This window comes from Oncorhynchus nerka, linkage group LG21 (genome assembly GCF_034236695.1).
Source record: "Oncorhynchus nerka isolate Pitt River linkage group LG21, Oner_Uvic_2.0, whole genome shotgun sequence".
Taxonomy (NCBI): Eukaryota; Metazoa; Chordata; class Actinopteri; order Salmoniformes; family Salmonidae; genus Oncorhynchus; species Oncorhynchus nerka.
Window position 1 is genome coordinate 28,852,664 of NC_088416.1, and position 26,861 is coordinate 28,879,524.

The 26,861-nt window shown below is 44.3% G+C and overlaps 1 protein-coding gene across 6 annotated transcripts in view; it reads left to right on the forward strand.

Moving 5' to 3' along the window:
• hdac5 (histone deacetylase 5) overlaps positions 1 to 26,861 on the forward strand; it is an 82,759-nt gene that overhangs the window by 45,558 nt on the left and 10,340 nt on the right. For 5 of the 6 annotated variants that reach the window (XM_065006525.1, XM_065006526.1, XM_065006523.1 and 2 more), the window contains 10 exons: positions 11,385 to 11,680; positions 11,837 to 11,981; positions 12,217 to 12,325; positions 12,657 to 12,790; positions 13,813 to 13,944; positions 14,906 to 15,018; positions 18,149 to 18,268; positions 23,330 to 23,567; positions 23,695 to 23,900; positions 24,053 to 24,355. In XM_065006525.1, the coding sequence (XP_064862597.1) occupies positions 11,417 to 11,680; positions 11,837 to 11,981; positions 12,217 to 12,325; positions 12,657 to 12,790; positions 13,813 to 13,944; positions 14,906 to 15,018; positions 18,149 to 18,268; positions 23,330 to 23,567; positions 23,695 to 23,900; positions 24,053 to 24,355 (1,764 nt within the window). In that variant the 5' untranslated portion in view covers positions 11,385 to 11,416. The remainder of the gene's footprint in view (positions 1 to 11,384; positions 11,681 to 11,836; positions 11,982 to 12,216; positions 12,326 to 12,656; positions 12,791 to 13,812; positions 13,945 to 14,905; positions 15,019 to 18,148; positions 18,269 to 23,329; positions 23,568 to 23,694; positions 23,901 to 24,052; positions 24,356 to 26,861) is intronic. The other variant, XM_029625601.2, reaches the window with a different exon arrangement.

The following is a 26,861-nucleotide window of genomic DNA, read 5'->3' on the forward strand; positions in this document are numbered from 1 at the left end:
ACAGATCAGGCCAGCTTCTGTTTCGAACCTCCTCTTTCTCCGCTCTCTCTCTTCGCTGTGTGTGGCTAACAAGGAGAGGATGCAGAGCAGATTTGACAGGGCAACCTACCTCATGTTGCTTTGTGCTATTTCTGGAAAGCAATATTCATGCTGTTTTTCTGTGTTTTTTTCCCCCCTGTGTCTTGCTTACTCTCTCGTCTTTCCAAAGTGTAGTTGGTGTAGCGTTGCTAAAGAAAAGAACCATGACGTAAGATGCACCCTCTGTTTCGCAGACCTAAAAAAAGAGCCTGTAAAGAAAGCTTGTAACAACTTGAATAATATATGGCTGCACTTCAGACTGTACGTTCCTAGCTGAGTGGAATGATCGATCAGTCGTCACGGAGGTGGCACATGCTTGACTATTGACACAGCCATGTGTTTGACTCATGGACAGAGAGGACGCAACAGTGATAAATATAGTGCGTAGCTATACTTATGCTAATATAACTCTTAACAAGACCTGTACTTTTTGCAGAATTTTGGACTGTGCAGAGGTTGACCATTTTTGGCCAAATAAGCAGATGATCCTTCTATTCCAGCACACTGTGGGCCTAGCCATTGTCACCGTTTTTATGGTGCGATAAGATTCGCAAATGTTTCCGTCCTGTCTGAGAGCCTAATGAATGCACAGTCCGCAGGGTGAGCATGGTGTTTAAAAAAATTTAAAAAACCTTCAGGTCCCTCCCAGGGCCTCCCACCTTGCTAGTGCCACTCCGCTGGCCACTGAGTCCTGTCTGATTTAGAATAAAAACCAGTGTACCGACATGCACTGAGCTCTGTTCGGTGGCGATGGTTCTGCACCTCAGTTTCTGGATTAAAGAGTAAGTCTCTTGAAACAGACACTGACTAGAATGAGGGCATCCAAGGAGAGTTCCTCAGTCCTCTCCCCGACATGCTCTCCGTTCACCCATGATTCTCCCTCAATGTAGCGTACCATCTGGACCTCCTTTACCTTGGAAGCATGGGGAGATTAAGGGACGGGCTAATCATAGCTGAAGGGGGGATGTTTTGTATCTTGGGCAGCTGGTCATTGCAGTACTAGCTTAATGAGTCCACAAAGGCAAGATCCCCCACAAGCGTATTACTCTGGTCCTGGCTGGCCTGTTAAACCCATTCTGTGATTAGACAGGGGACTACGTTTCTGATGTTTTATGTTTAGTCACCATATAATCCCCAGTCCACACACCTTGGAAACCAACAAACTGTTGTAATATCTGTTGGGATGTAACGATCGGTCCCAATTCAAATGTTTTAAGATACGACTGCATCGGTTTGCGGACCTGAAATCAAACCAAATGTAGCATGCATCGGTTGAAATGTCTTCCAACGTTACAAATAGCTGATTTAAATCTGCTTGAAAATCTATGGCAAGACTTGAAATGGTGGTTTCGCATTGATCAACAACTAATTTGACAGCGCTTAAAGAATAGTAATGGACAGACTTACCCAGAAAGACTCACAGCTGTAATCGCTGCTAAAGGGGATTCTAACGTGAATTGACTCGGGTGTGAATAGTTATTTAAATTTGCAAACATTTCTAAAAACATGTATTCCCTTTGTCATTATGGGGTATTGTGTGTAGATGGAATACTTTTTTCTCACCAATTTTGAATTCGGGCTGTAACAATTTATTTTTGGGGGAATATGTCAAGGGGTATGAATACTTTCTGAAAGCACTATCCAGTATCTCTGGTTATACTCACGACCACCGGTCGTTGCACATCAACCTAGCGTTACTGGTGCAGACTTGGGGACTGAAGAACTCCACACACACTAGCTAGGTCTATTCCACACACGAGCTAGGTTCCTTCGGCAGGGCATGCAAACCATAGATCTTTGCCTGTGAAGGCATGATCTAGTCGTATAGGGCACGTGATCTTTGGAACGTGTTGGGGGTGATGAAATATTGGAGCCACGTTCAATGAAGGGAAGAGGGCGGCTGGCGTTTTGCACGTGGAGCTTGGCAAAAGTGGGCATGATCTGTTGACAATTGTACTGAGGCTCCATACTCTGTTTTAGATGACTGCCTTTTATGACAAATGATCCTATTTACACTTTGTAGTCAATTTCCACACTATAATAAATGTTTCTGACTCTGATTTCAAAGGGATTAGTTGATTTTTAGGGGCAGTCGCTCTTTGTGTTTTCCACATAAACAGATCTAGCTAGATCAAAGCCTGTACTCTGCAAGGGAATGCCATATTCCCTTTTGTAGCTGCAGCATCCGCATCCAAGACGGAGATAGCAGGGATGAGCTGGAAGCTACTGAGCGAGTAGCAATCAAAAATTTGGAAAAACCCAAAATAGAAGCGTGCGCTTTTAAAAGCGCAGTGTGCTATCCCTTCTGCCCCCCCAAGTGCATTATTAATCCAGGGTTATTTATAACAGACATTTTTCGCAGGCAGACTTTGTTCTGTCGCTGCTTGTGTCTAATCTCTGCTGGGAGCGAGAGAGAAAGGGAAGAGCGAGAGATGAGTGTCGGGGGCGCTCTGAAAATGGAGGAGCAGAAGGAACGGATTGCAGGTGTAGGGAGAGTGCCGTTGGCTCCAGCTATAGATAGAAGCAGATCTAGGCTATACTATCGTGCAGCCATTTTGAGAGTAAACAAAGGGGTTCCTAGGAGAAGTAAATGTACAATATCAATTGAAAATGTACATATTGCATGACAAGCCGCAACTTGACGCCTTTTACAAGAAGACCAAAAGACACTTCTTACTTACTGACATGTTTATTGGGGCTCCCGAGTGGCACAGCGGTCTAAGGCACTGCTTCCCAGTGCTAGAAGCATCACTACAGACCCTGGTTCAATTCCAGACTGTATCACAATCGGCCGTGATGGGCGGTGCACAATTGGCCCCGCGTTGTTAGGGTTTGACCGGGGTAGGTCATTATTGTAAATAAGAATTTGGTCTTAACTGACTTGCCTAGTTAATAAATAAAAATACAATTGCCAATGTCAAACACAACAGGGGTTCCCACTAGATCCCCTGGAGTATAAAATGCTTGTGCATCCAGTTAGCAGCAGCGTGCTCGTCTATTGGCTGAATTGAATGGCTTGCATAATTCATGGCGGCAACAAAATTGATCTCATTGATACTTTTCTTTGATCCATCCAATCAACGACCAGTCCGACAATCTGAACAGGGGGACGGGGGTACCCTACATGTCAAACTTTTTTTGTACCCTTATTGTACTCCTGCTATGCTCTCCTGGCTTGTAGCTCTCCTCTCCTCCTCCCTTGTCTGTCTAGGGCCTAAATAATGTGATAATTTGATTAGAAAAAATGATTTCCTGTGGCCTTCTCTACCGAAGACTCACATCCTCCATGTTATTGGAGGAAGAAGGGGCAGAGGAGGCATAATCCATGCCTTTGTGTGACAGCGTTTCATATAACTAACGGCTTTGAGTGGAGGTTTAAAATGACCCCCAGCTCTGGAAGAGTGGGAGTGGTTGGCATAATTAGGTGACACAAAGCTGGCAGTGGAGTGTGTAAGCCAGAATACTCCCTTGGGAGATGGTCTTAATTGGGGGAACTTTGGTTGTCGTACATAAAGGCTGTGGCAAACTAGCTGTTCTCCATCTACTGGTCTTCCTCTCCCCAATGATGGCACACAAAATAAAGCATTTAAATAGACACTTTTATTCGGTCAATTGCACTGCACTGTAAGGCCTCATCAGTCGTAAGAGTGTTGAGCATAGTTTCTACTCGTGTTGCCTGTTGGCAGGGGCACTGAGTGAATACAGTATGTTTTGATTTTATCACAGACTAGATACACTGCTTTAGCCAAGTTAACATTTGAGCTAACCCTAAAATCCTGCATACACTCTCCATCTCCCTCTAACGTGTGTGTACTTACACACACACCCTTTATGCAGACAGCCATCATCATGGGGGGAGAGGCAGGGGGAGTGCTATTTTTAGACTCATTTACAGGCGATTACAGTAATCCATGGAGTAAAATATAATCTGAGTAAATTTGAGTGCTCTGCTTCCTGGCCCTCACGCAGGGTATCTACCCTTTCATTGATTAGGCCTAGTTGGCTTCCTTATCCAGAAATCTCCCTCCCACCTCTTCCTCTGTTTCTGCCTTAACACCACACAATGCAATATCTTTGTTTATTTTTAACGAGGAGGTACCCCCCCATCCCTTGCCTCTATTTTCACCTTGTCAGGTTGCGAACACAGTTTTTTTTGTAAACTTTAAATTCTGAGGTAGCTGTTTCTCCAAGAGCATTTGCCTTGCTTTCTTTAATTATTGTTTTAAGGACTCGCATGGTAAAGAATAGAGCTTAGTTACAGCAAACTTAGAAATTACAATAGGTCTCTGGTTATATCATTAGAATTCTTAGAGGAAAATTGTGTTTTTTTTTTTTTTTTTGAATAAGGTGAGCACAAGCATAACTTAAACAATTCCTGGTGGATACTGTTGCAGGATAGTTGGTAGCCTAGTGGTTAGTGTCAGACTTGTAACCGAAAGGTTGAATCCCTGAGCTGACATGGTAAAGATCTGTTGTTCTGCCCCTGAACAAGGCAGTTTAACCCACTGTTCCTTGGCCGTCATTGAAAATAAATAAGAATTTGTTCTTTTAACTGACTTGCCTAGTTAAATAAAGGCCAAGGATTTTACAAGCAACTTTTTGCCTCATTTAAAAAGAAAGATTCATATTACTTTTCTTTTTCTTGGCTGTGTTCAAACTGTGACTTTTAACATCCCATTTCTGACCAAAAATAGTCTGTTGGTTCCTCTTATCTATGCTTTTTGTTTCGTCTGGTTTGTTTCTTTTGAAGTAGACTTCTGAACCAAAGTTGAACCCAGAAGTTTAGCAACTGTCTGTCTAGGACAAGGTGGTGGAGTTCTTGGATGAGAAATTAACGCCTCAAGCATGTTATCGCCTCGATAATCAATTGGGCTAGGAAGAAATGTATTATTCATCTATAGTTAACCATGCAGCACCTCATAGAAAGTGTTGCTGTATTTTTTATGCTGCAGAGTTAAAGCCACACCTGTTTGGCACATCTGATTTGCTATATGGGACTGACGGTAGTTCCTTCCGCCTCAGATGCAACTCCCCTGTGAGTTCTCCTGGCGGCTGTTCCCTCGTTTGATCATTTGGGCCGATCATCAAAACGTATCTTTCCTCAGACTCCCTCTACTCACTGTCTCGAAACAGAGTGGAGCAGGCAACACCAAATGATTCCTTTTGAATGCACAGTCAGACAGTGTCATTAAAGTATTTTGTGTGCCTACAAATTCATTGAGGATTTGAACACTGCAAAGGAGCCCAATACTTCTTTGCACATTGCACCACTCTGACAACAACCAATCATGTCACACCAATGTTGGTGTAATTGAGCACCATTGATGGCTTTTACGAGTCATTATTGATGTACAGATTTCAGATTTGTACATTTGTTTCTCGAATGGAAGGCCTTGACGATCATTTGGCGTACCTGGTACATCGCAATAGGCACTCTCCCTTTGGCTCATTCATTCAATGCCTTCTCCCCTATTTTCTCTCTGACTGAGGTGTTTTGGGTTATCAATGTTAAGCTCATTTGGTTGGCTGGCACCCAACAACCAAAGTTTTCCTGGCGACTTAAGAAAGGGATGCAATGATGTCAAATGGCTGACACACACACACACACACACACACACACACACGACACACACAATTGTCTGGAAGGTTACATTTAGAAGCCGACTGATAAAGGATAGTAATCTTATTTGGAATAAGCCGAAAGCTTCCGCCAGACCACCAACAGAGCTATTGGATCATTACCCTGTTGGTTAACTCTGCATGCTCCAATCAGCAAGCTCTAAGGTGAAAATCCTGCCTAATGCTGTGACATACAATGTGAATGTACACAGAGTATACGAAACATTAGGAACACCTTCCAAATATGAAATTGTAAGTATGCTATTCTCTGGTCTACCTCAGAGGCCTAATCCCAAAGTCCTCCAAACCTTAAGCCTCTGGCCTAAAGTACTTGAGGCAAGCTGCTATTGTGGTTAACAACTGTTATTCCACTTTACCGTCATCGATATCCATTTTATTTTCCCTGTATTAGCATTTTTGCAATCTTAATGGGTAGTTGCTGACTTTGGACTCTTACTTGCTTGCAGGACAAAAACACTGATTTAAGTAATTGTTTCACACCTGAAATCATTAGTTTTTGCATTTTGATAAAGGGCTACCTCTGAAGCACAGTTGTACCTACTCATTTATCATTCAGTCTGGCATAGTTACCCTACTCAGCATTCACCTGGGAGGGAGAGCAAGAGGAAAGAGGGTGGTGATGGGGAAAGAGTGTTAGTTACATATTGCAAAATTATTTTTGGACAATATATCGATATTTGTACCTGTGCCAAAACTCAGGTATTTTTCATCCTATAGCTTGTTTTCTATCTTTTTTAAAATATTGATCTAACATGTTTTCAGCACTGCCTGATCAAAATGAGTTTTTTTGTGCTCTCTTCTACCTGCATCTGACATATAGGGTGGGCTGCACCAACATGGATTAACTCTTATCATCTTGTTGCACCAAGTTTTTCAACCTAGGTTTAAACTTATCATAGTTACATTTAATCCTTCTAAACTAAGTTTTTAATTTGGACTTTAAAATGAGGTCTAATATAATATTGTTGTGCCATTGTTTTTAAAATAACTGTTAAACTTAGTTTAGGGATTGAATCAAAACTACCAAAGGAGGAGGTTTTAAGTTAATCAAATGTCATTGTATGATCTTTATTTTCAGTTGATAAACAACTCAACTAGCAGGCTCACTCTTTGACTGTGGCAGGTAGCCTAGCGGTTATGAACATTGGGCCAGTAACCCGAGTCGACTAGATGAAAAAATAAGCACGTCAGCTAAATGACTGAAGTGTCAAATGTAAATGTAAAATAAATATTGAATCATTATCCTGAAGTGAAAACTCACTTTGCTTGCTTAGCTAACAAACGAACAATGACCAGTGCTGGTTTGTTTCTGTACAAATATGTTCAAATTCTATTTCTATGGTAAATCCATTATGACATGTTTCACTAGTCATAGGGTACATTTGTAAATTCACTCTGGCTATCTGGTATTTTATCCCCATTAACTGTTGCAAAAGCAGCAGCTACTCTTCCTGGGGTCCACACAAAACATGAAACATAATACAGAATGACATCATTAGACAAGGACCGAACTACATACATATTTAAAAAGGCACACGTAGCCTACATATCAATGCATACACACTATATAGGTCAAATATGGGAGAGGCATTGCTTTATCAGTAAAAAAAAAAAAAAAATGGTTTGTTTATTTTAATAATATGAGATGGAAGTTCCATGCATTAAGGGCTCTATATATTTGTTCTGGATTTGGGGACTATGAAAAGACCCCTAGTGGCATGTCTGGTGGGATAAGTGTGTGTGTCAGAGCTGTATGTAAATTGACTATGCAAACAATTTGGGATTTTTAACACCTTAATGTTTCTTATGAAAAGAAGTGATGCAGTTAGTCTCTCCTCAACTCTTTGCCAAGAGAGACTTGCATGCATAGTATTTATATCAGACCTCTGATTACAATTAGGAGCAAAACTTGCCACTCTGTTCTGGGCCAGCTGCAGCTTAACTAGATCTTTCCTTGCAGCACTGGACCACACGACTGGACAATAATCAAGATTAGACTAAACTAGAGCCTGCAGGACTTTCTTTTTGGAGTGTGGTGTCAAAAAAGCAGACCATCTCTTTATTACAGCAAGATCTCTCCCCATCTTTACAACCATTAAATCTATATATTTTGATTATGACAGTTTACAATCTATGGTAACGCCAAGTAATTTAGTATTCTCAACTTGTTCAACAGCCACACCATTCATAACCAGATTTAGCTGCGGTCTAGCACATAAGGAATTATTTGTACCAAATACATTGCTCTTAGGTTTAGAGATGTTCAGGACCAGTTTATTACTGGCTACCCATTCCAAAACAGACTGCAACTCTTTGTTAAGGGTTTCAGTGACTTCATTAGCTGTGGTTGCGTATATGGTTGAATCATAATCAGTATACATGGATACACATGTTTTGTTTAATGCAAGTGGCAGGTCATTGATAAAAATATTAAAGAGTAGAGTGCCTAGAGAGCTGCCCTGCAGTAGCAGAGCACTCTCGTCTGAGTGTGCCAGAGCGCAGAATAACTGATGAATTGACAGACTCAACACTCGTTGAATATAGCCGGTGTCAGTAAACATGGGCAAAAAGCATAATTAAATTGTTGCCAGCAGCACAGTCACCAACGCTCTGGATAACATGAAAACAGCCTAACCAGCTCTGCTAGGGTGAGTAAAATGGTCAGTGAGATGTTCTCTCATTTGTGTCTGGAAGTAGCTAGCAAGCTAGCCAACATTAGCCGGTTAGCTTGGGTGCTTGAGTGCCAGAACATTCGGATCATCCCTACTCCTCAGCCAGAGCGAAACACTCTGAATTTACGATTGCCCAGAGTACACTCTGGCACTCCAGATTGAATTTAGAAATACACCTGTAGTTTAGTGTTTTACTAATCTAGTCTTTAAAAAGTAAATGGTGCAAAACATCTGCTTAATTTTATAAACCTAGTTACAAACTCTAGATTAGGTCTAATCTAAGATTAATTTAAACCATGAGTGAGCAATATGTTTGGAACTTCAAATCACAATAAAATCACAGAATCAAATTGCTGTGTGTGTGTGTGTGTGTGTGTGTGTGAATCACAATACATATCGGCACTGAAGTGTCGTGATATCGTAAGGTCCCTGGCAATGCCCAGCCTTATCTGACCCTAGATGACTTTTTATTTTATTTATAATTGTCTTTAACTGCATGCAACTTCGATGAAAAATAACTGGTTTAGTTCTCCAGGCTTGGAGGTCCACTCAGATGCCGTTGCGTTCAGAATCAAACTCACAAAGCAGTGCTTTTAAGCTAGTGCTAGCTGCTCCCTCAGTCTCCCATTTATTTTTTCCACAGGAGTTAGCCTATCTCTTCTCTCTCATTATCTGGTCACTGAGTGACTTAACCATCTGTGACACGGAATCGGTGCCTTCTCATTAGGTCCTAGCCTACAGCTGGGATCCAATACTCTACATCCACCAATGCATGGGCTGCAGTCAACCTCTTTACCCTTGACCATTGTTGCAGACTGAGTGCTTCTCTGCCTGCCCACTAATCTCTTCCATTGTTTTTTTTTCTGCATTTGTTTGAGATGTTAAACCTTAGTGTCTTGTCCTACTCAGTTCTGACCCTGCACCAATGTCAAGCCTTGTGGCCATTGAGGGTTAATGAAAGGTGAAACAAATGGATAATGGAAACGGTTGGGTGCATTGGAAGCCACCTTGGGGCACACAGTAGCCCAATAGCCCATTCCAATCCCAGATTTCTCTGTCTACTTAAGGAAAGGTCTAAAACAGTAGCGTTGCCCTTGCCAGGTGGCTGTGCTTGTCTGTTTGGCAGCAGCACTTGCCAGTGGCTTTGTGGCTTTGGGATGCTGTGCGTTGTTGCCAACTCTGTGCTTAATGTATCAGAGACAAAGCTCCTGGAGTGTCGTAGAGTGCCCTGGCTCTGCCCTGGTCTTGGCTCTGCCCTCGTCCTGGTCTTGGCTCTGCCCTCGTCCTGGTCTTGGCTCTGCCCTCGTCCTGGTCTTGGCTCTGCCCTCGTCCTGGTCTTGGCTCTGCCCTCGTCCTGGTCTTGGCTCTGCCCTCGTCCTGGTCTTGGCTCTGCCCTCGTCCTGGTCTTGGCTCTGCCCTCGTCCTGGTCTTGGCTCTGCCCTCGTCCTGGTCTTGGCTCTGTCCTGGTCTTGGCTCTGCTCTCGTCCTGGTCTTGGCTCTGTCCTGGTCTTGGCTCTGCCCTCGTCCTGGTCTTGGCTCTGTCCTCGTCCTGGTCTTGGCTCTGTCCTCGTCCTGGTCTTGGCTCTGTCCTCGTCCTGGTCTTGGCTCTGTCCTCGTCCTGGTCTTGGCTCTGCCCTCGTCCTGGTCTTGGCTCTGCCCTCGTCCTGGTCTTTGCTCTGCCCTGGTCTTTGCTCTGCCCTGGTCTTTGCTCTGCCCTGGTCTTTGCTCTGCCCTGGTCTTTGCTCTGCCCTGGTCTTTGCTCTGCCCTGGTCTTTGCTCTGCCCTGGTCTTGGCTCTGGTCTTGGCTCTGCCCTCGTCCCGGTCTTGGCTCTTCCCTGGCTTCGTCCCGGCCCTGCCTACTGTGGTCCTCCCAGGTTATGTAATGATGTGCCCTCTTTGTATCGATAGTCGCCCTGGCTATTTTTAGCAAGGTCCGCTCCCATCCCTACCGTTCAATACTGTCTCCTATTGAGCAAAATGCATACATCGACACACTATAGAGTTACCTAGTGTGATACGGATGGATTCCTTGTAAATCATAGCGATAACATGCGCCATACAAAATGAATAACTAGTAAACCATGAATGGTGTTACTCTTCTTCATCAGCTGATGAAGTGATGACTCTTTGCGTAACACTAACAGTCGCACGGAAACACTCCAAGAACGCTCCTTCAGTTATTGAAGTATGTACTGTATAAATGTACATACTGTGATTTAATTATTCAGGAACCACATAAGCACTCACACACTTCTGTGGAATCATACTTTTAAAATAGTACACTTAAACACTCTCCTAAGTGTTCTAAATACAACTTGCACCCTTCATACTTTTGCCAGCAGAGAGAACAGGCCCCAAACTTTATTCCTCCTGATGTGTGTACTGTACGACAGTAGTGTGTCCAACTCTACTGAACGCTGTCATCATGGGGGAGTTATGCAACGGCTCCAGAGAGAGCTAGCATGCCAAACATTATTGAACTCCTGGTCTGATTTCTGAAAGCAGTAATACACTGAAAGATGGACCCGGTCGGTTTCCAGGGTCACTCTATTAGATGGGACATATTTGTCCTTATAGAAACTGGTTGTCACTGCAATGAATGTCTCTATAACCTACTCTGTGTGCCCTTGTTGACTTCACTCAGTGAGATACAGTAGATCTGTGCCAAGCCTCATGGCTAAAAGACATATATATTATGGTAGTCAAACTAAGTTAAATGTAATTTCTATCAAAGGGAATTACTTCAGTCCTTGAACTTTAACCTCAACATTTCCGCAATATCAGAAGATTTTGTTTTGTCTCTGAGGAAAAAAACTTTTGAACTGCTGTACTTCATCTTTATTTGGTTTATTTGATCACCATTTAACAAACTATTTTCTTGTTCTTTGTCTGCTCCCCTCCTTTACCTCATGTCTCCCTCTTCTTTCCCTCCTTTACTCTCATTTCCTTCTGTCTCCTTCCCACTCTCTGCTTTCCACCCCTTCCTCCATCTAGCTGTGGAGGTGAAGACAACTCTCCCCTCGGGGATGCAGAGCCCTGTGGGCGGCAGTGAGCAGGGTGTTGGCGGTGGCGGCGGTCCCGTGGACCTGAGGACAGATCCCAGGCTGGGACCCCTGGGCGGAGGAGGTGGAGGGGTGGACCCAGCCATGAGGGAGCAGCAACTGCAGCATGAACTGCTCCTCCTCAAGCAGCAGCAGGAGCTTCAGAAACAGCTCCTCTTTGCTGAGTTCCAGAAGCAGCATGAGGTTCTGACACGCCAGCATGAGGTTCAGCTGCAGGAGCACCTGAAGGTAATGGGGATACGCTTTTAGGAAGGCTGGTGGGTGGGGGTGAGAAACGTCTTTAGCCACACGCCACTGGACCAATCAGTTTGTTTCTGGCCGTCAGTTTGAGCTTCATTTGACATCCCCTCTCTCTGGCTTTCCTTCCCCCTGGCGTCCCTGCAGCAGCAGCAGGAGATCCTGGCGGCCAAGCGGCAGCAGGAGCTGGAGCAGAAGAGGAAGCTGGAGCAGCAGAGGCATGAAGAGCTGGAGAAACAGAGGCTGGAGCAGCAGCTCCTCATGCTACGCAACAAGGAGAAGGGCAAAGAGAGTGAGTAGTACACATAGAGGTCACACACTGAGCAGTAGATATCTGGTGTATGTATGAAGAGAAGCTTTCAGAAAGTAAACACTGAAATATACGGTAGCTATGTCTTATCAGACACTTTTACTTAATAGAGTTATACAGTGCTACTGTTATTGCTCTAGTTTAGATCCTCATACTCCATAGCTGTTGGTCTTTGTTAGAGTTATAATAGCTTTGTGTTGATGGTTTGTTCCGGAAGGTGCCATTGCCAGTACGGAGGTGAAGCTGAAGCTACAGGAGTTCCTCCTGAGCAAAAAAGAGCCTGGTACACCTGGCGGACTAAACCATTCCTTCCCCCAGAAATGCTGGTGAGCGTAACCATCGACATCTAATTTGAGTTCTGAGGCTGGCTAACATTAGCGGGCAGACTGGTCAAGAGCCATGGACGTTAATGGTTAATGAATATGGAGGAAGGGCTACACCTTAGCTAGGACTCTTAGAGCTCCTACACATGCATTGACCCGGAGTGAACTGTTAAAAAATACTTGGAGCTCCAGAGAGTGGTATGTCTTGTTTACCTTCCTCAGCGGGTGTCATGCCAAATGGATAAAGAGGTTTTAATCTAGTCAGAGAATGTCTTGTCTACATCACAAGTAGTATCAACTGATTCTGCTATCTTACCTGTTATGGCTTCATCAGGGGGGCCCACCACACCTCTTTGGACCCCAACTCCCCCCCTCAGAGTAACACTCCGGGAACGCCGCCCTCCTACAAACTGCCCCCGCTACTGGGGTCCTACGAGGTCAGGGATGATTTCCCTCTTCGGAAGACTGGTGAGTGGATGCACTCTGCGTGTGTGTGTGTGTCTGCATTACTTTGAGGCACCTACCCATGTCTGACAGTGGGTATGTGTGTACATTTTAGTGTTTCTCCTTTGCTGGTATGAGTCAGAATGAGTCATCGCCGCAGTGTTGGTGAAGACTGGTGGGCAATAGCTACACACTCACTCACGTAAATAATTAAGCCCACCCACAGACAAGCCAATGGAGTGGGGTGGTTACTAAATGGAGGTTGCCAATGAACGTGTTTTAGTCCAGCAGTAAGCTTAATCTGGGTCTGAGAAGCTGACCCATGACACATGCTTAAATATATGCTTGCTGTGGATCTAGATGTAATTGTATTGCGTGTTGTTTGGTATTGTTTCCATAGACTTGTTAGCTTGTTCTTACTGGGACTTGTGACTGAAAGGTATAACTCTGAGTATGTGCGTGTGCATTCTCCTTACTTCAGCCTCTCTGATTGTCCTCACCCCAAACATTTTGATTTCTAATAAAATGAAAGCCATACTAAAGCCCATGATGTTATCAGGGCTAAAAGTCTTAGCTGGTCTACATAGGTGGGTGGAGTGTGTGACGTCCAGTGGAAAGCACCGCTATTGGAGGCTAATTAAATTAAACCCGGGGCTTTTGCTTAATTGCCCCAATTCCTATTTTTTCCCATCCCTCCTTATTGGTTTATTTGGATCCCCATTAGCTTTTGCCAAAGCAGCAGGTATTCTTCCTGGGGTCCAATCCCTCTGTTTTTATTTACTTCCATTCGTCTAATTTGGTCTGTCGTTCATTGCATCAACAATGGGCTGAAAAAACAGTTGTGTGAAGGAGGGGTTAGTTGCAAATGGACGTTTATTTCAGTCTTAGTGCCCCCAGTCAATAAGCTGTATAAATGGCCCCATTTGTAGCCGTCCATAGTAGTTTTGAATAGACTCTGTATGAGCTGTTGCTCGTTTATGGTTTCTGTTGTAGATCTTTTTCATTTAAACTCACCTCTCTTTCTCTCTCCTATCTCTCTCCGACAGCCTCCGAGCCCAATCTGAAGGTGCGTTCGCGGTTAAAACAGAAGGTAGCTGAGAGGCGGAGCAGTCCCCTGCTGAGGAGGAAGGACGGGACCGTGATAAGCACCTTCAAAAAGAGAGCCATCGAGATCTCTGGTGAGAGCGCACACACACACCGTGCATTTACACTCTCATCCATCATGCATTTACATACTCTCATACAAATACATTGTACACTCTTTAACTGGAATTCCACACCCTGTGCCATTTCATAGTTGTAAACCAACCCCAGTGAGAAGCATCCGGTTGGGTAAACCATCTAAAATACCACCCTACTTAACATAAAACGGTCATTTCAACTCTGGCCTGATGGTAAAAGTAGACATCCGGCGGGGCCGCGGCACTCTACACCTCAAGCTCATTTCCCAGAAGGACCTAGTTACATAACCCACTTAGCCAGGTTGGCTATATACACATACCACACAGTGCCTTTCCAGACCAAGTACTGGAGCTAGCTACCATATGCTAGGTTTAAGGGTTTGCCCTATTAGCCAGTTTCCATGTCATGGGCAACTACTATGTAAACATAGGAGATCGTATAAATGCTGGTTGTTCTCGAGACCACAACAGAAGCTATGCTTATAGAGGCTTTTGATTTAACTCGCCCGTTTCATCTGCTAATGAAAGCAGAAGCTTTTCTGGGACAAGGATGGTAGATTAATACATAAGGCTTGAATAGGACAAAAGGGGATGGGTTTGGGGTGGCGGGGGTTAGCTGGCAGTGGAGCAGGGAAAAGGAACAGGGTTTTTGGGAAAGTTCGGATTAGGACTTAGAACGTTGGCCTCTTGAAACAGTCAAAGAAATGTCGGGAAGTCCTTTTTCCTAATTCTCTGATTCCATATGTATATGTCACCAATGATGGTCTATTCTGTTTCTACCTTTCTGTATACTCATAGAAAACAGCCTGATAAAACCTAGACATTAATCTTCACATTTGTACAGTTTGATGCAAGATTGGAGAAAGGCCGTACCACAAGGGTTTTGGCGGTGGTGTCTGTCTGCCTGGGATGCTGGGTTGGTTCTGTCTCTGAGTGGCCTGTTCCATTGTCATTGCAGTGTCCTCCATGTGCAGCAGTGCCCCTGGCTCCGGGCCCAGCTCGCCCAACAGCTCCAACAGCGCCATCGCAGAGAACGGCTCCAGCGGCTCTGTCCCCAACATTCACGCAGAGGTAAGAGAGGGGAGGGCTGCGGGAGGATGCTAAGGGGGGCCTCGCCTCTGCAAAATATAATTCTACAGGCCTCCCAGGTGGCGCAGTGGTTAAGGGCGCTGTACTGCAGCGCCAGCTGTGCCACCAGAGACTCTGGGTTCGCGCCCAGGCTCTGTCGTAACCGGCCGCGACCGGGAGGTCCGTGAGGCGACGCACAATTGGCCTAGTGTCGTCCGGGTTAGGGAGGGTTTGGCCGGTAGGGTCTCATCGCGCACCAGCAACTCCTGTGGCGGGCCGGGTGCAGTGCGCGCTAACCAAGGTTGCCAGGTGCAGTGTTTCCTCCGACACATTGGTGCGGCTGGCTTCCGGGTTGGATGCGCGCTGTGTTAAGAAGCAGTGCGGCTTGGTTGGGTTGTGTATCAGAGGACGCATGACTTTCAACCTTCGTCTCTCCCGAGCCCGTACGGGAGTTGTAGCGATGATAGTAGCTACTTAAACAATTGGATACCACGAAATTGGGGAGAAAAAAGGGTAAAATTCAACACACAAAAATAAAAAATATATATATATATATATATAATTCTACCTTCTATGGAACTTTATAACCCCTGAAATATGTGTTGCTGTTTGTCTGTGATGCATTTTTATAACACACCATGGAAAATCCATGACCTACTGCTGTGGTACCAGGGACCAACGGAGTGCATGCTTTATAAAATGTCTCATCACATTAGAAGCATTGGTATAAAAAGTGTTGAAAGACAGATGCAAATGGAACCCATTCTGATTGGGAAAGGGGGATACCTAGTCAGTTGTACAACTGAATGCCTTCAACTGAATTGTGACTTCCTCATTTATCAGAGAGGTGCGGGGGGCTGCCATAATTGACATCCACGTCGTCAGTGCCCGGGGAACAGTGGGTTAACTGCCTTGCTCAGGCGCAGAACGGCTACCTGGTGACTTGGTTTAGTTTTTATCAACCCTGCTGTTAGTTATAGATAAAATGCAATGGGGACTTATGAGGAGTGTTACATGACTAGGTAGACTGTTCTTTAGGGCTAATAGTAGCTTATTCTTTACGCTTGTATGGTCATTGTGCTTGGCTGAATTGTAAACTAGGGCGAGAGGGTAGCAGCTGAGTGCAGTGAATAAGGCCTGAAAATAAGCTTTGGTAGACTGGGGAGGGGGGGGGGGGGGGTTGGTCTGATGCACACTGAGCATCAAGTGGCCCCAGGAACATCTTAACCTTGGGAGCGAGAGAGATGACGAGGGGATGTAGGCGGGAGAGAGAGCTAGCCATAGCGTTCTGAATGACTCCTATCCTCCATTTTGATAATAAAACCTGATCCATTGTTCATTTTGTAAGACAAGATATATATAGGCCTAGCTGCCTTAGCTATTTCATCGCAGAACATACTGTAAGTTCACTGATCAGAACTACCAGTTCTTGTCCCTGGGACTTGAGTTTTTCCTGGTAGTCAGGCTACTTACAGAATAGCTGTAGCTGGAACACTATAGCTCTCAGGTACTCTCTTACTCTCCATATCTACCTCTTCAAATATATGTTTTAGAAGACCTGTGTTTTAATGGATAAATGTGTTTTCTATTTGGTAGAACAGGATTGATGATTTGAATTCAAATGAGCATTTGTCCTCTCATTCAGACCGCTCTCTCAACACTCAATTTACAGCCATCTTCCCCCTGCCATTTTATAACACCCAAAAATACTTCCTCTCTCTTCTCTCCAAAAGTAGGGCAACAAAAATAAAAAGCATTAGTCAATCTCCGAGACCATTTATTTTCCCTACCCTCCCTCCCTGAAAATACTTGATTACTGCCATTCTCTCGAAGCGGAGAAACAGTCGACCGCTGATGACATAAGTGCCTTGTTAGCCTGCTGTGTGCAACTTTCCGAAATAGCCACCCCCATCAAGAACGTTATTGCGTCATCGCCGCCCCAGCAGATCCGGGCTGATAAATGGTCAGACGCACACAAAAAGGAGAGCGTGACATTGTTTTAACAACAAATAGGGCAGTTTGCCATGGATCAACACCTTATTTGGGATGCATGGGGACTCCCCCCTTATTTTCCCTGTTTCAAGATTCTGTTGAGTCAGTCTTCCCCTAATAATGTCATTGTCAGTGAGAACGTGTGAAGAAGGCTGACACCCGCTGGGGGGTTCTTAAAAAGAGAAGGGCCCTTCAAGGCAGGGAGAAATATGGTTGTGTCCAAATACCCAAAAAGCATTCTATTTAGAACACAATATGGTTATGTGAAAATAAAGTAAAATGTGTGATTTCAAACATTTCAAAAAATCACGTGTGTTTGACAACAGCTGATAATTAAATTCTAGGATGTAATACTCATTTCATCTTTTCGTCGAGTAGAAATCGCTGCACACTATTGAGGAAGAGTATCGTCTTTTTTGCGTTCACGTGTGTTTGACAACAGCTGATAATCAGAATATGGCATACTAAAATGAACAACTGGCAGGGAACAAGTGCGATTGCACATTAGATGATGCCTTCTCATAATGGATGATTAGTATGTTGATATTTGTTGCTTATGGCATACGTTTTTACTAAAGCTTACGTTCTAAATTGTATGTAGTACTATTAGTACACAGTATGTATTTTTAGTAAGTAGTAGGCAAGACAGATTTCGGACACAGCCTACAGTATGTGGGGTTTCTGTACAGTGTTAGCCAGGTGAAGTCTAAATGGCAAGTAAGAAAAGATCCTGAAATTGTACTAGCTAGCACACCTGCACAAACATCAAATAACAGCCGTTTGTTCAAAGTGAACTGGAAGCCTCGGCGGCCTCTGGAGAGAAACATGTTGTGCAAGCTGAAAGAATGAGTCACACTACGGTTAGAGCTCCTGTCCTATCTGTTTATACTGCAGAGGGTCAGATAGAGCGCAAGATGGATTCCTTTCTTCCCCTCTCGTTGTTGCTAGGGTAGATTAAATATACATGCACTGATGGGATGTTTTAGTGAGCTGGAAGACTTCACTCTCTCGCTCCCTCTCTCTGGAAAACACCCCTGCTGGTTGTCTCCCTTGCTCCTCTTCTGTTCGCTCTCTCTCGCCCTTTTCCCTTTCACACTCTCTCTCTCACTCAATCACTTTTTCCTCCCTCTTTTCTGTGCAGCAGCTGCGGTCCCTCCACCAGACCCTTAACGCCGATGGGACAGTCAGTCCGCTGAGCCTCTACACATCCCCCTCGCTGCCCAACATCTCCCTGGGCCTACCAGCCAACTCGCACCTCACCGTGAGTACTGGACTGAAATTCTGAACAACACAAACTAGGGATAGGCATGAGTACTCAAATGGATGTAAAAACTCCATCTTTAACCAGAGATCAAAATGTTGTCTAGAAGACCATGTTAATTTGCTTTGACTCTAGTTCCATTTGTACATGTGCATTTGTGTGGCACAACAAAAAGAAAACCAAGCCAAGCATCAGACAGTTCTTCTCCCTAAATTCCCTTTCCCCTCCGTGTCTCACTCACTCAATTGTGTTCCGACCGCTCCCTCTACACACACACACACACACACACACACACACACGCGCGCGCGCTCCCGTTAGGCCTATTAAAAACGTATCTAACTGATGGGATACACAAGCTTCATTCCTTGCCAAATGACGACAGTTTTATCACAAATTCTTAATGGACTGCTTGGCTGAAGTAGGGAAATATGTTACAACAACGAGCGCTGCAGTTTTGGAAAGATTGTGTCCTGTCTATTTTCCACTTATGCTACTTTGAACTACTAGTGCCATTTAGAATTGCTTAGCCTAGGCTATAGCCGCCCTAAACATTTTTATCAGAATCATTAAGCCTAAGCCTACTCACCAAACAGATGTCATGGCTGTAATTCATCCCCATGCAGAGTTCAATGTGGAATTGTTAATCCATTTGGAAAATACCAAAGAACAGGCTGAATAAACTAATTTGAATGTCTGTATATCGAAAAGAAGACGGAACAAAAAAGATTTTGTTTTGTAACCCTGAAATGATTTCACCTCGCCAAATTGAGCCCCGTTCCAAATTATCACTCTAAGAATAATTTCCAGACGTGAGGTGGATATCACTTTTTTCATTTTGAACAATATTCTGTTATGTATTATTTAGTTATTTTACATGTTTTTTTTCTTTTACAATAACATAGGTCTCTTGATTTGTTCAGGAAATAAGAGCATTTTGCCTGCTAAATTAACAAAACAATGCTTTGTCATTGCACAGACATAGGCTTCTACAAGCAAGCGCAACTGCTGAGGGTGATACCTTTTTGAAGATTGTGTTCCACGATATAATATAACCAGTTGATATTACGGTTTCAATAAATTAACTTTAAATAGCACTTTATTGTCTGAAAAAAAAACACACACAGTTGAAGTCGGAAGTTTACATACCTTAGCCAAATACATTTAAACTCAGTTTTTCACCATTCCTGACATTTAATCCTAGTACAAATTCCTAATCTTAGGTCAGTTAGGATCACCACTTTAATTTTAAGAATATGAAATGTCAGAATAATAGTTGAGAATGATTTAATTCAGCTTGTATTTCTTTCATCACATTCCCAGTGGGTCTGAAGTTTACATACACTCAATTAGTATTTGGTAGCATTGCCTTTAAATTGTTTAACTTGGGTCAAACGTTCTGGGTAGCCTTCCACAAGCTTCTCACAATACGTTGGGTGAATTTTGGCCCATTCCTCCTGACAGAGCTGGTGTAACTGAGTCAGGTTGTATGCTTCCTTGCTCGCCCACAAATTTTCTATAGGATTGAGGTTGGGGCTTTGTGATGGCCACTCCAATACCTTGACTTTGTTGTCCTTAAGCCATTTTGCCACAACTTTGGAAGTATGCTTGGGGTCATTGTCCATTTGGAAGACCCATTTGCAACCAAGCTTTAACTTCCTGACTGATGTTGCTTCAATATTTCCACATAATTGTCCTCCCTCATGATCTCTTTTGTGAAGTGCACCAGTCCCTCCTGCAGAAAAGCACCCCCACAACATGATGCTGCCACCCCCGTGCTTCACGGTTGTTCTTCGGCTTGAAAGCCCCCCCCCCCCATTCCTCCAAATGTAACGATGGTCATTATGGCCAAACAGTTATATTTTTGTTTCATCAGACCAGAGGACATTTCTTCAAAAGGTACGATCTTTGTCCCCATGTGCAGTTGCACACCGTAGTCTGGCTTTTTTATGGCGGTTTTGGAGCAGTGGCTTCTTCCTTGCTGAGTGGCCTTTCAGGATATGTCGATATGGGACTCGTTTTACTGTTTATATAGATACTTTTGTGCCGGTTTCGTCCAGCATCTTCACAAGGCCCTTTGCTGCTGTTCTGGGATTGATTTGCACCTTTCGCACCAAAGTACGTTCATCTCTAGGAGACAGAACGCGTCTCCTTCCTGAGAGGTATGACGGCTGTGGTCCCATGGTGTTTATACTTGCGTACTATTGTTTGTACAGATGAATGTGGTACCTTCAGGCATTTGGAAATTGCTCCCAAGGATGAAGCAGACTTGTGGAGGTCCACAATTTTGTTTCTGAGGTCTTGGTGGATTTATTTAGATTTTCCCATGATGTCAAGCAAAGAGGCACTGAGTTTGAAGGTTGGCCTTGAAATACATCCACAGGTACACCTCCTATTGACTCAAATTATGTCAATTAGCCTATCAGAAGCTTCTAAAGCCATGGCATTGTTTTCCAAGTTGTTTAAAGGCACAGTCAACTTAGTGTATGAAACCTCTGACCCACTGGAATTGTGATACAGTGAAATAATCTCTCTGTAAACAATTGCTAGAAAAATTACTTGTGTCATGCACAAAGTAGATGTCGTAACCGACTTGCCAAAACTATAGTTTGTTCTCAAAAAATGTGTGGAGTGGTTGAAAAACAAGTTTTAATGACTCCAACCTAAGTGTATGTAAACTTCAACTGTGTATGTATGTATGTGTGTGTGAGGCAATTTAGGATTTGTTATCTGTAATGGTTATAATACATTAGCCAAAGCTGCTGTTAGGTTCTAATTAAACAGAGTAAAAAAACTCTCAGACAACTATGATAAGCTCAAACCAAGTTCATTCACCCAATAAGTCAGACAGCTGAACAGACACACACACACACACACACACACACACACACACACACACACACACACACACACACACAGTGGGGCAAAAAAGTATTTAGTCAACCACCAATTGTGCAAGTTCTCCCACTTAAAAAGATGAGAGTCCTGTAATTTGCATCATAGGTACACTTCAACTATGACCGACAAAATTACTAAATAAATCCTGAAAATCACATTGTAGGATTTTTAATGAATTTATTTGCAAATTATGGTGGAAAATAAGTATTTGGTCAATAACAAACAAGCAAGAATTCTGGCTCTCACAGACCTGTAACTTCTTCTTTAATAGGCTCCTCTATCCTCCACTCGTTACCTGTATTAGTGGCACCTGTTTGAACTTGTTATCAGTATAAAAGACACCTGTCCACAACCTCAAACAGTCACACTCCAAACTCCACTAGGGCCAAGACCAAAGAGGTTTCAAAGGACACCAGAAACAAGATTGTAGACCTACACCAGGCTGAGAAGACTGAATCTGCAATAGGTAAGCAGCTTGGTTTGAATAAATCAACTGTGGGAGCAATTATTAGGAAATGGAAGACATACAAGACCACTGATAATCTCCCTCGGTCTGGGGCTCCACGCAAGATCTCACCCCGTGGGGTCAAAATGATCACAAGAACGGTGAGCATTAATCCCAGAACCACATGGGTGGCCCTAGTGAATGACCTGCAGAGAGCTGGGACCAAAGTAACAAAGCCTACCATCAGTAACACTACGCCGCCAGGGACTCAAATCCTGCAGTGCCAGAGGTTTCCCCCTGCTTAAGCCAGTACATGTCCAGGCCCGTCTGAAGTTTGCTAGAGAGCATTTGGATGATCCAGAAGAAGATTGGGAGAATGTCATATGGTCAGATTAAACCAAAATATAACTTTTTGGTAAAAACTCAACTCGTCGTGTTTGGAGGACAAAGAATGCTGAGTTGCATCCCAAGGACACCATACCTACTGTGAAGCATGGAGGTGGAAACATCATGCTTTTGGGCTGTTTTTCTGCAAAGGGACCAGGACGACTGATCCGTGTAAAGGAAAGAATGAATGGGGCCATGTATCGTGAGATTTTGAGTGAAAACCTCCTTCCATCAGCAAGGGCATTGAAGATGAAACGTGGCGGGGTCTTTCAGCATGACAATGATCCCAAACACACCGCCCGGGCAATGGACTGGCTTCGTAAGAAACATTTCAAGGTCCTGGAGTGGCCTAGCCAGTCTCCAGATCTCAACCCCATAGAAAATCTTTGGGGGGAGTTGAAAGTCCGTATTGCCCAGCAACAGCCCCAAAACATCACTGCTCTAGAGGAGATCTGCATGGAGGAATGGGCCAAAATACCAGCAACAGTGTGTGAAAACCTTGTGAAGTCTTGACCTCTGTCATTGCCAACAAAGGGTATATAACAAAGTATTGAGTATTGACCAAATACTTATTTTCCACCATAATTTGCAAATAAATTCATAAAAAATCCTACAATGTGATTTTCAGGATTTATTTTGTCATTTTGTCGGTCATAGTTGAAGTGTACCTATGATGCAAATTACAGGACTCAACTTTTTAAGTGGGAGAACTTGCACAATTGGTGGCTGACTAAATAATTTTTTGCCCCATTGTGTACACACACACACACACACACACTCCAATATAGGTGAAGTCTGCTCCTTCCCTCTAAACATTACATATTTATCGCTAGGCAGGAAGTTGAGTGATGTGGGTAATAAACTGTTCCTTCTCCCTGACCTCAACCCCCATTCCTCACTAATCTACAGCTCTCCACCCTTACCAATGACCACAACTATGTGATTGCCTTTTCTTAACTCAGAACATTCCAAGCCTCTAGCTCATATCCAACCGTACATTCCTCCTACAGATGACCATTAACTTCTGCTGTAACAACCAAACTGTGGCCCTTCTCCTTTCCATGGGATACTTGATGATTAACAATATTTCAAGTTTAGAAGTCAGAACCCGTCACTGTTGGCATAAAGATAAATGTGCCATTTTTTCCCCCAGTGCTGGCCTTGTTCTAAAAATAGCTTCTTAAATGTTTTTTTCAAATACTCGTTAAAAAAACTCTCAACCTGCTCCATTCCACTGAGTTGAGGTAAAATAGAAACCAGCACACACTCCCCTGAACCAGAGTTGCCCTCTAATGTAGACAGTCTGACTTAGTTAACCCCCCTTCTATCCTCAGGCCAATCAGAAGCTGTTGCAGGAGGCGGAGAGGCAGGCCATCCAGACCATGCGTCAGGGTGGGGCTCTGACGGGCAAGTTTGTCAGCACCTCGTCCCTGCCGGCATCATGCCTGCCACCTGGGATGCAACACGACTTAGACTCCACCCAGGCCCCCAACAGCCACAGCAGTCATTCCTCCCTACTGCAACACGTCCTCCTGCTGGAGCAGGCCCGCCAGCAGAGTGCCCTCCTCTCAGGTACATCTACCAACATATATTTATACTCTTACATCCCTGCCAGCAGAGCGTTCTACTTGCAGGTAAATATAGATAAATACATACGGCCTCTTCTGAAACACATCTCTCTGACTCTTCCTCCCTCCAGTCCCCATGTACGGTCAGTCGCCGTTGGTGACGGGGGACCGGGTGTCCAACAGTATGCGCACGGTGAACAAGCTACCACGCCACCGGCCCCTGAGCCGCACACAGTCTGCACCCCTCCCCCAGAGCCCCCAGGCCCTGCAGCAGCTCGTCATGCAGCAGCAGCACCAGCACTTCCTGGAGAAGCAGAAGCAGTACCAGCTCAACAAGGTAGGGGGCACCACAAGAAACACTACAGTATTAGAGGTTATGGTTGTGTTTGCAGGTAAAAAAAAGTGTTGTATGCCATTTGCTGGACTGGGGGTGTAGTATACTCTACATGTGGCAGCAGTGCTTAACCCCCTATCTGTCAACCACACCAGATTCTGTCAAAAGGGGTGGAGCTTCCTCGCCAACCACCCACCCACCCCGAGGAGACTGAGGAGGAGCTCACAGAGACGCAGGAGATGCAGGAGGAGGGGGCAGGGTCTGAGCTTCTGGGGGAGGGGCGTCCTCAGGAGCAGAAGCTCCAGAAGGAAGAGTCGGGGGAGACGTCGCCCCCTTCAGAACGCCTGCTGACCCCCCTGAAGGGCGAGAGCACAGAGAGCGACCTGGAGGAAGAGGATGATGAAGACGAGGCCATCGAGCTGAGGGAGTGTGATGAGGAGGGCGTACCTTACGGCCAAGTAAATGCTGCATTTTTTTATATGAATTTTGCATTTAATTTGACTTTGGTAGGGAAAAACAAGATGTATTGCCTTGCAAGTTTAACACTAATTAAGATGACTTTCTGTAAGAAAATCAGAGGGACAATAAGAGGTGCAAATTGTTTATTTATAAACCATGAGTTTTATTGTCTTTCCCTGTAATATGATTAATTCTGCTGAAATCAAATCAAAGTTTATTGGTGTTATAGCGGGTGCAACGAAATGTTTGTTACTTGATCCAAACGGTGCAGTAAAAATATTCAGACCCCTTTAGTTGTTGAACTTCCCAAATCTGTTCCGGTGACGTCTGTCTGTGATTACTAACCTTGTGACTTGATTCGTCATTGTACCTCTTATAATGGGCCATTTATGACTTGAAACTGTCTAGAATGACCAATCACTCCAGGGAGGGTTGTATGTAGATTGCAGAAATGACCTACCAAAAGATCAGTAGCAAAGGCTATGCAGTTGAAAAGGTAGGAACGTCATCATTAGCGATGTGGCTACATAATTGGCGTTCACACCCAGTTCGAGTGATGGGTTGAATTTTACGGGGGCCTGGTGATTTAGAAAAGGGTATCCCCTCTCGGAGGGCAGAGTGGCTGCGCTGTGCGAGGCATCGTCGTCATAGCTCCCTACAGAAGAGCGAGAGCCTTAATTCCCACCCACCTGTGAGTCATCCATTGCACTTAGCAGGAAATAAAGGAACAAGCTCTCGAGAATGAATCGCCTGCAGTTCTTTCACAAATTACCAAGAGGATAAGCAGCTCCAGTTAAAAGTTGTGAAACAAAAGTTGCAAAGGGGCAAGTGGCCTATTTAAAAAAATATATATATCTATCTATCACCAAGATGGATTGAATTTGGGTTTAGCTGTCATTGCCCGAGACAGAGCTACTCTACTCAGTAGTTGATGACATGCATTTGGATCCTCATCATCACCTCATACTCTTTTGAGGACCTAAACATTATAATACAATACAGTAAATGGCCACAGTTGGCTATGTTGCTGTTGGTTACCATATTTGGCTCTAAATTATGGTCATTGACAGCAATTAATACGTAATGTTAAAAAGAGGGGGGGAAAGAATGGACATGTTTTGTTGTCACGTTCCTCTAAGAAATGCTGTTTGTGCGTTGGAGGGAGGAAGAACCAATGCAGCGAGGGAGATTATAAAATAAACCTCTCTCTCCTACTCCCACACACCATTGAGAAAAAATATCAGAGGAGAGAAAAGCATCAGAATTCAGGCTGCGTCTTCTCCCCCACAACGCGCGCTCACACACCCTCCCTCCCCTGCCCTTGCTGCTTTTTTTTTTTTTCATTTCAGTGAATGGACTCATCTGTGACTCATCTCTCCTTGGTGAATCATTCCCCTCTCCCTCCCACCCTCACCCTTCTCCTCCCCCCTCTCTTCACCATACCACCCCTTTTCTCCCCCTTTCCCCCTGCACTTTACACCAATTCACCTCCCACCAGGGAGCTATGCTGCTGCAGTACTATTTCTGTTGTGACGGGCTAGGGGGATAGAGGAATTTTTAGGGTATGGGGGGCATAGGGAGGGAGGGAGCAGGGGTGTATGCAGTCATTCTGTAGAGACGACAACCTCAAAAACCTATTTTGGCATTCGAGTCAGTGACACGGAAGGGCCCCCTCCCTGCACACACACACACCGCCTCCCCGCTGAACTTTTTTCCCTCTGACTCTGCTCTACTTGCCTGCTGTGGTGCCTTGAATACAAATGGATCTGAGCCGCCCTGTGCAATGGAAAGAGAAAAGACAGTGAGAGAGACGCATAAGAGATCCCGCATTGCCTTAGGATCTCTCGTTTAAAAAGGGGTTAGCAAGGTGTGGGCCTGCCGGACCTGTGTGTGTCCGTGAGTGTAAACTCAGCTCCCATCTCAAGGTCTTGAAACAAACTGTCCACAGTTTTAAAAAAAGATGCATAAGAACCGTGATCCTTGTCATTTGATCTCTGTTAGGAGCATCTGTCGCATGAGTTTTTTTCCTAGAGCTCACACAGCTCCTGTCTGGATGTGTAGTGCTTCTCCCATTGACAGGAAGCAGAGCCCTGTTAGCTCAGCCACTGTTTACAGCTGGGGAATTGTCAGAGTAGTCTTTTGGCTGTTGGAAAGGCTCGGTCCTTGTCCTGCCCTGCCTTTTGAGGCTCGTATGGGGATATGTGTTTGCCTTCTGGGTTTCTACCCAGGGCCCATATTTAGTCTATAACCGGCTTAATTTAGCTCCACCTCCCTCCCATTTTCCCCTCGATCCATTGGCCTGAGGTGGCAGATTCAGTTTGCAGCTATTGTGAAATGTCACTTCTCAAGGTTGCAGTATTTCTATCTGATGTAAATGATGAAAGCCACAGAGCTGATTTTATTTACTAAGTCCATCCCCTCACACTGAAGTCCAGGCAGTGTCTCATGATGAAAGACATTATTCAAAGCTTTAGTTGGTATTAAAAATGTATGTTATTTTTGTCC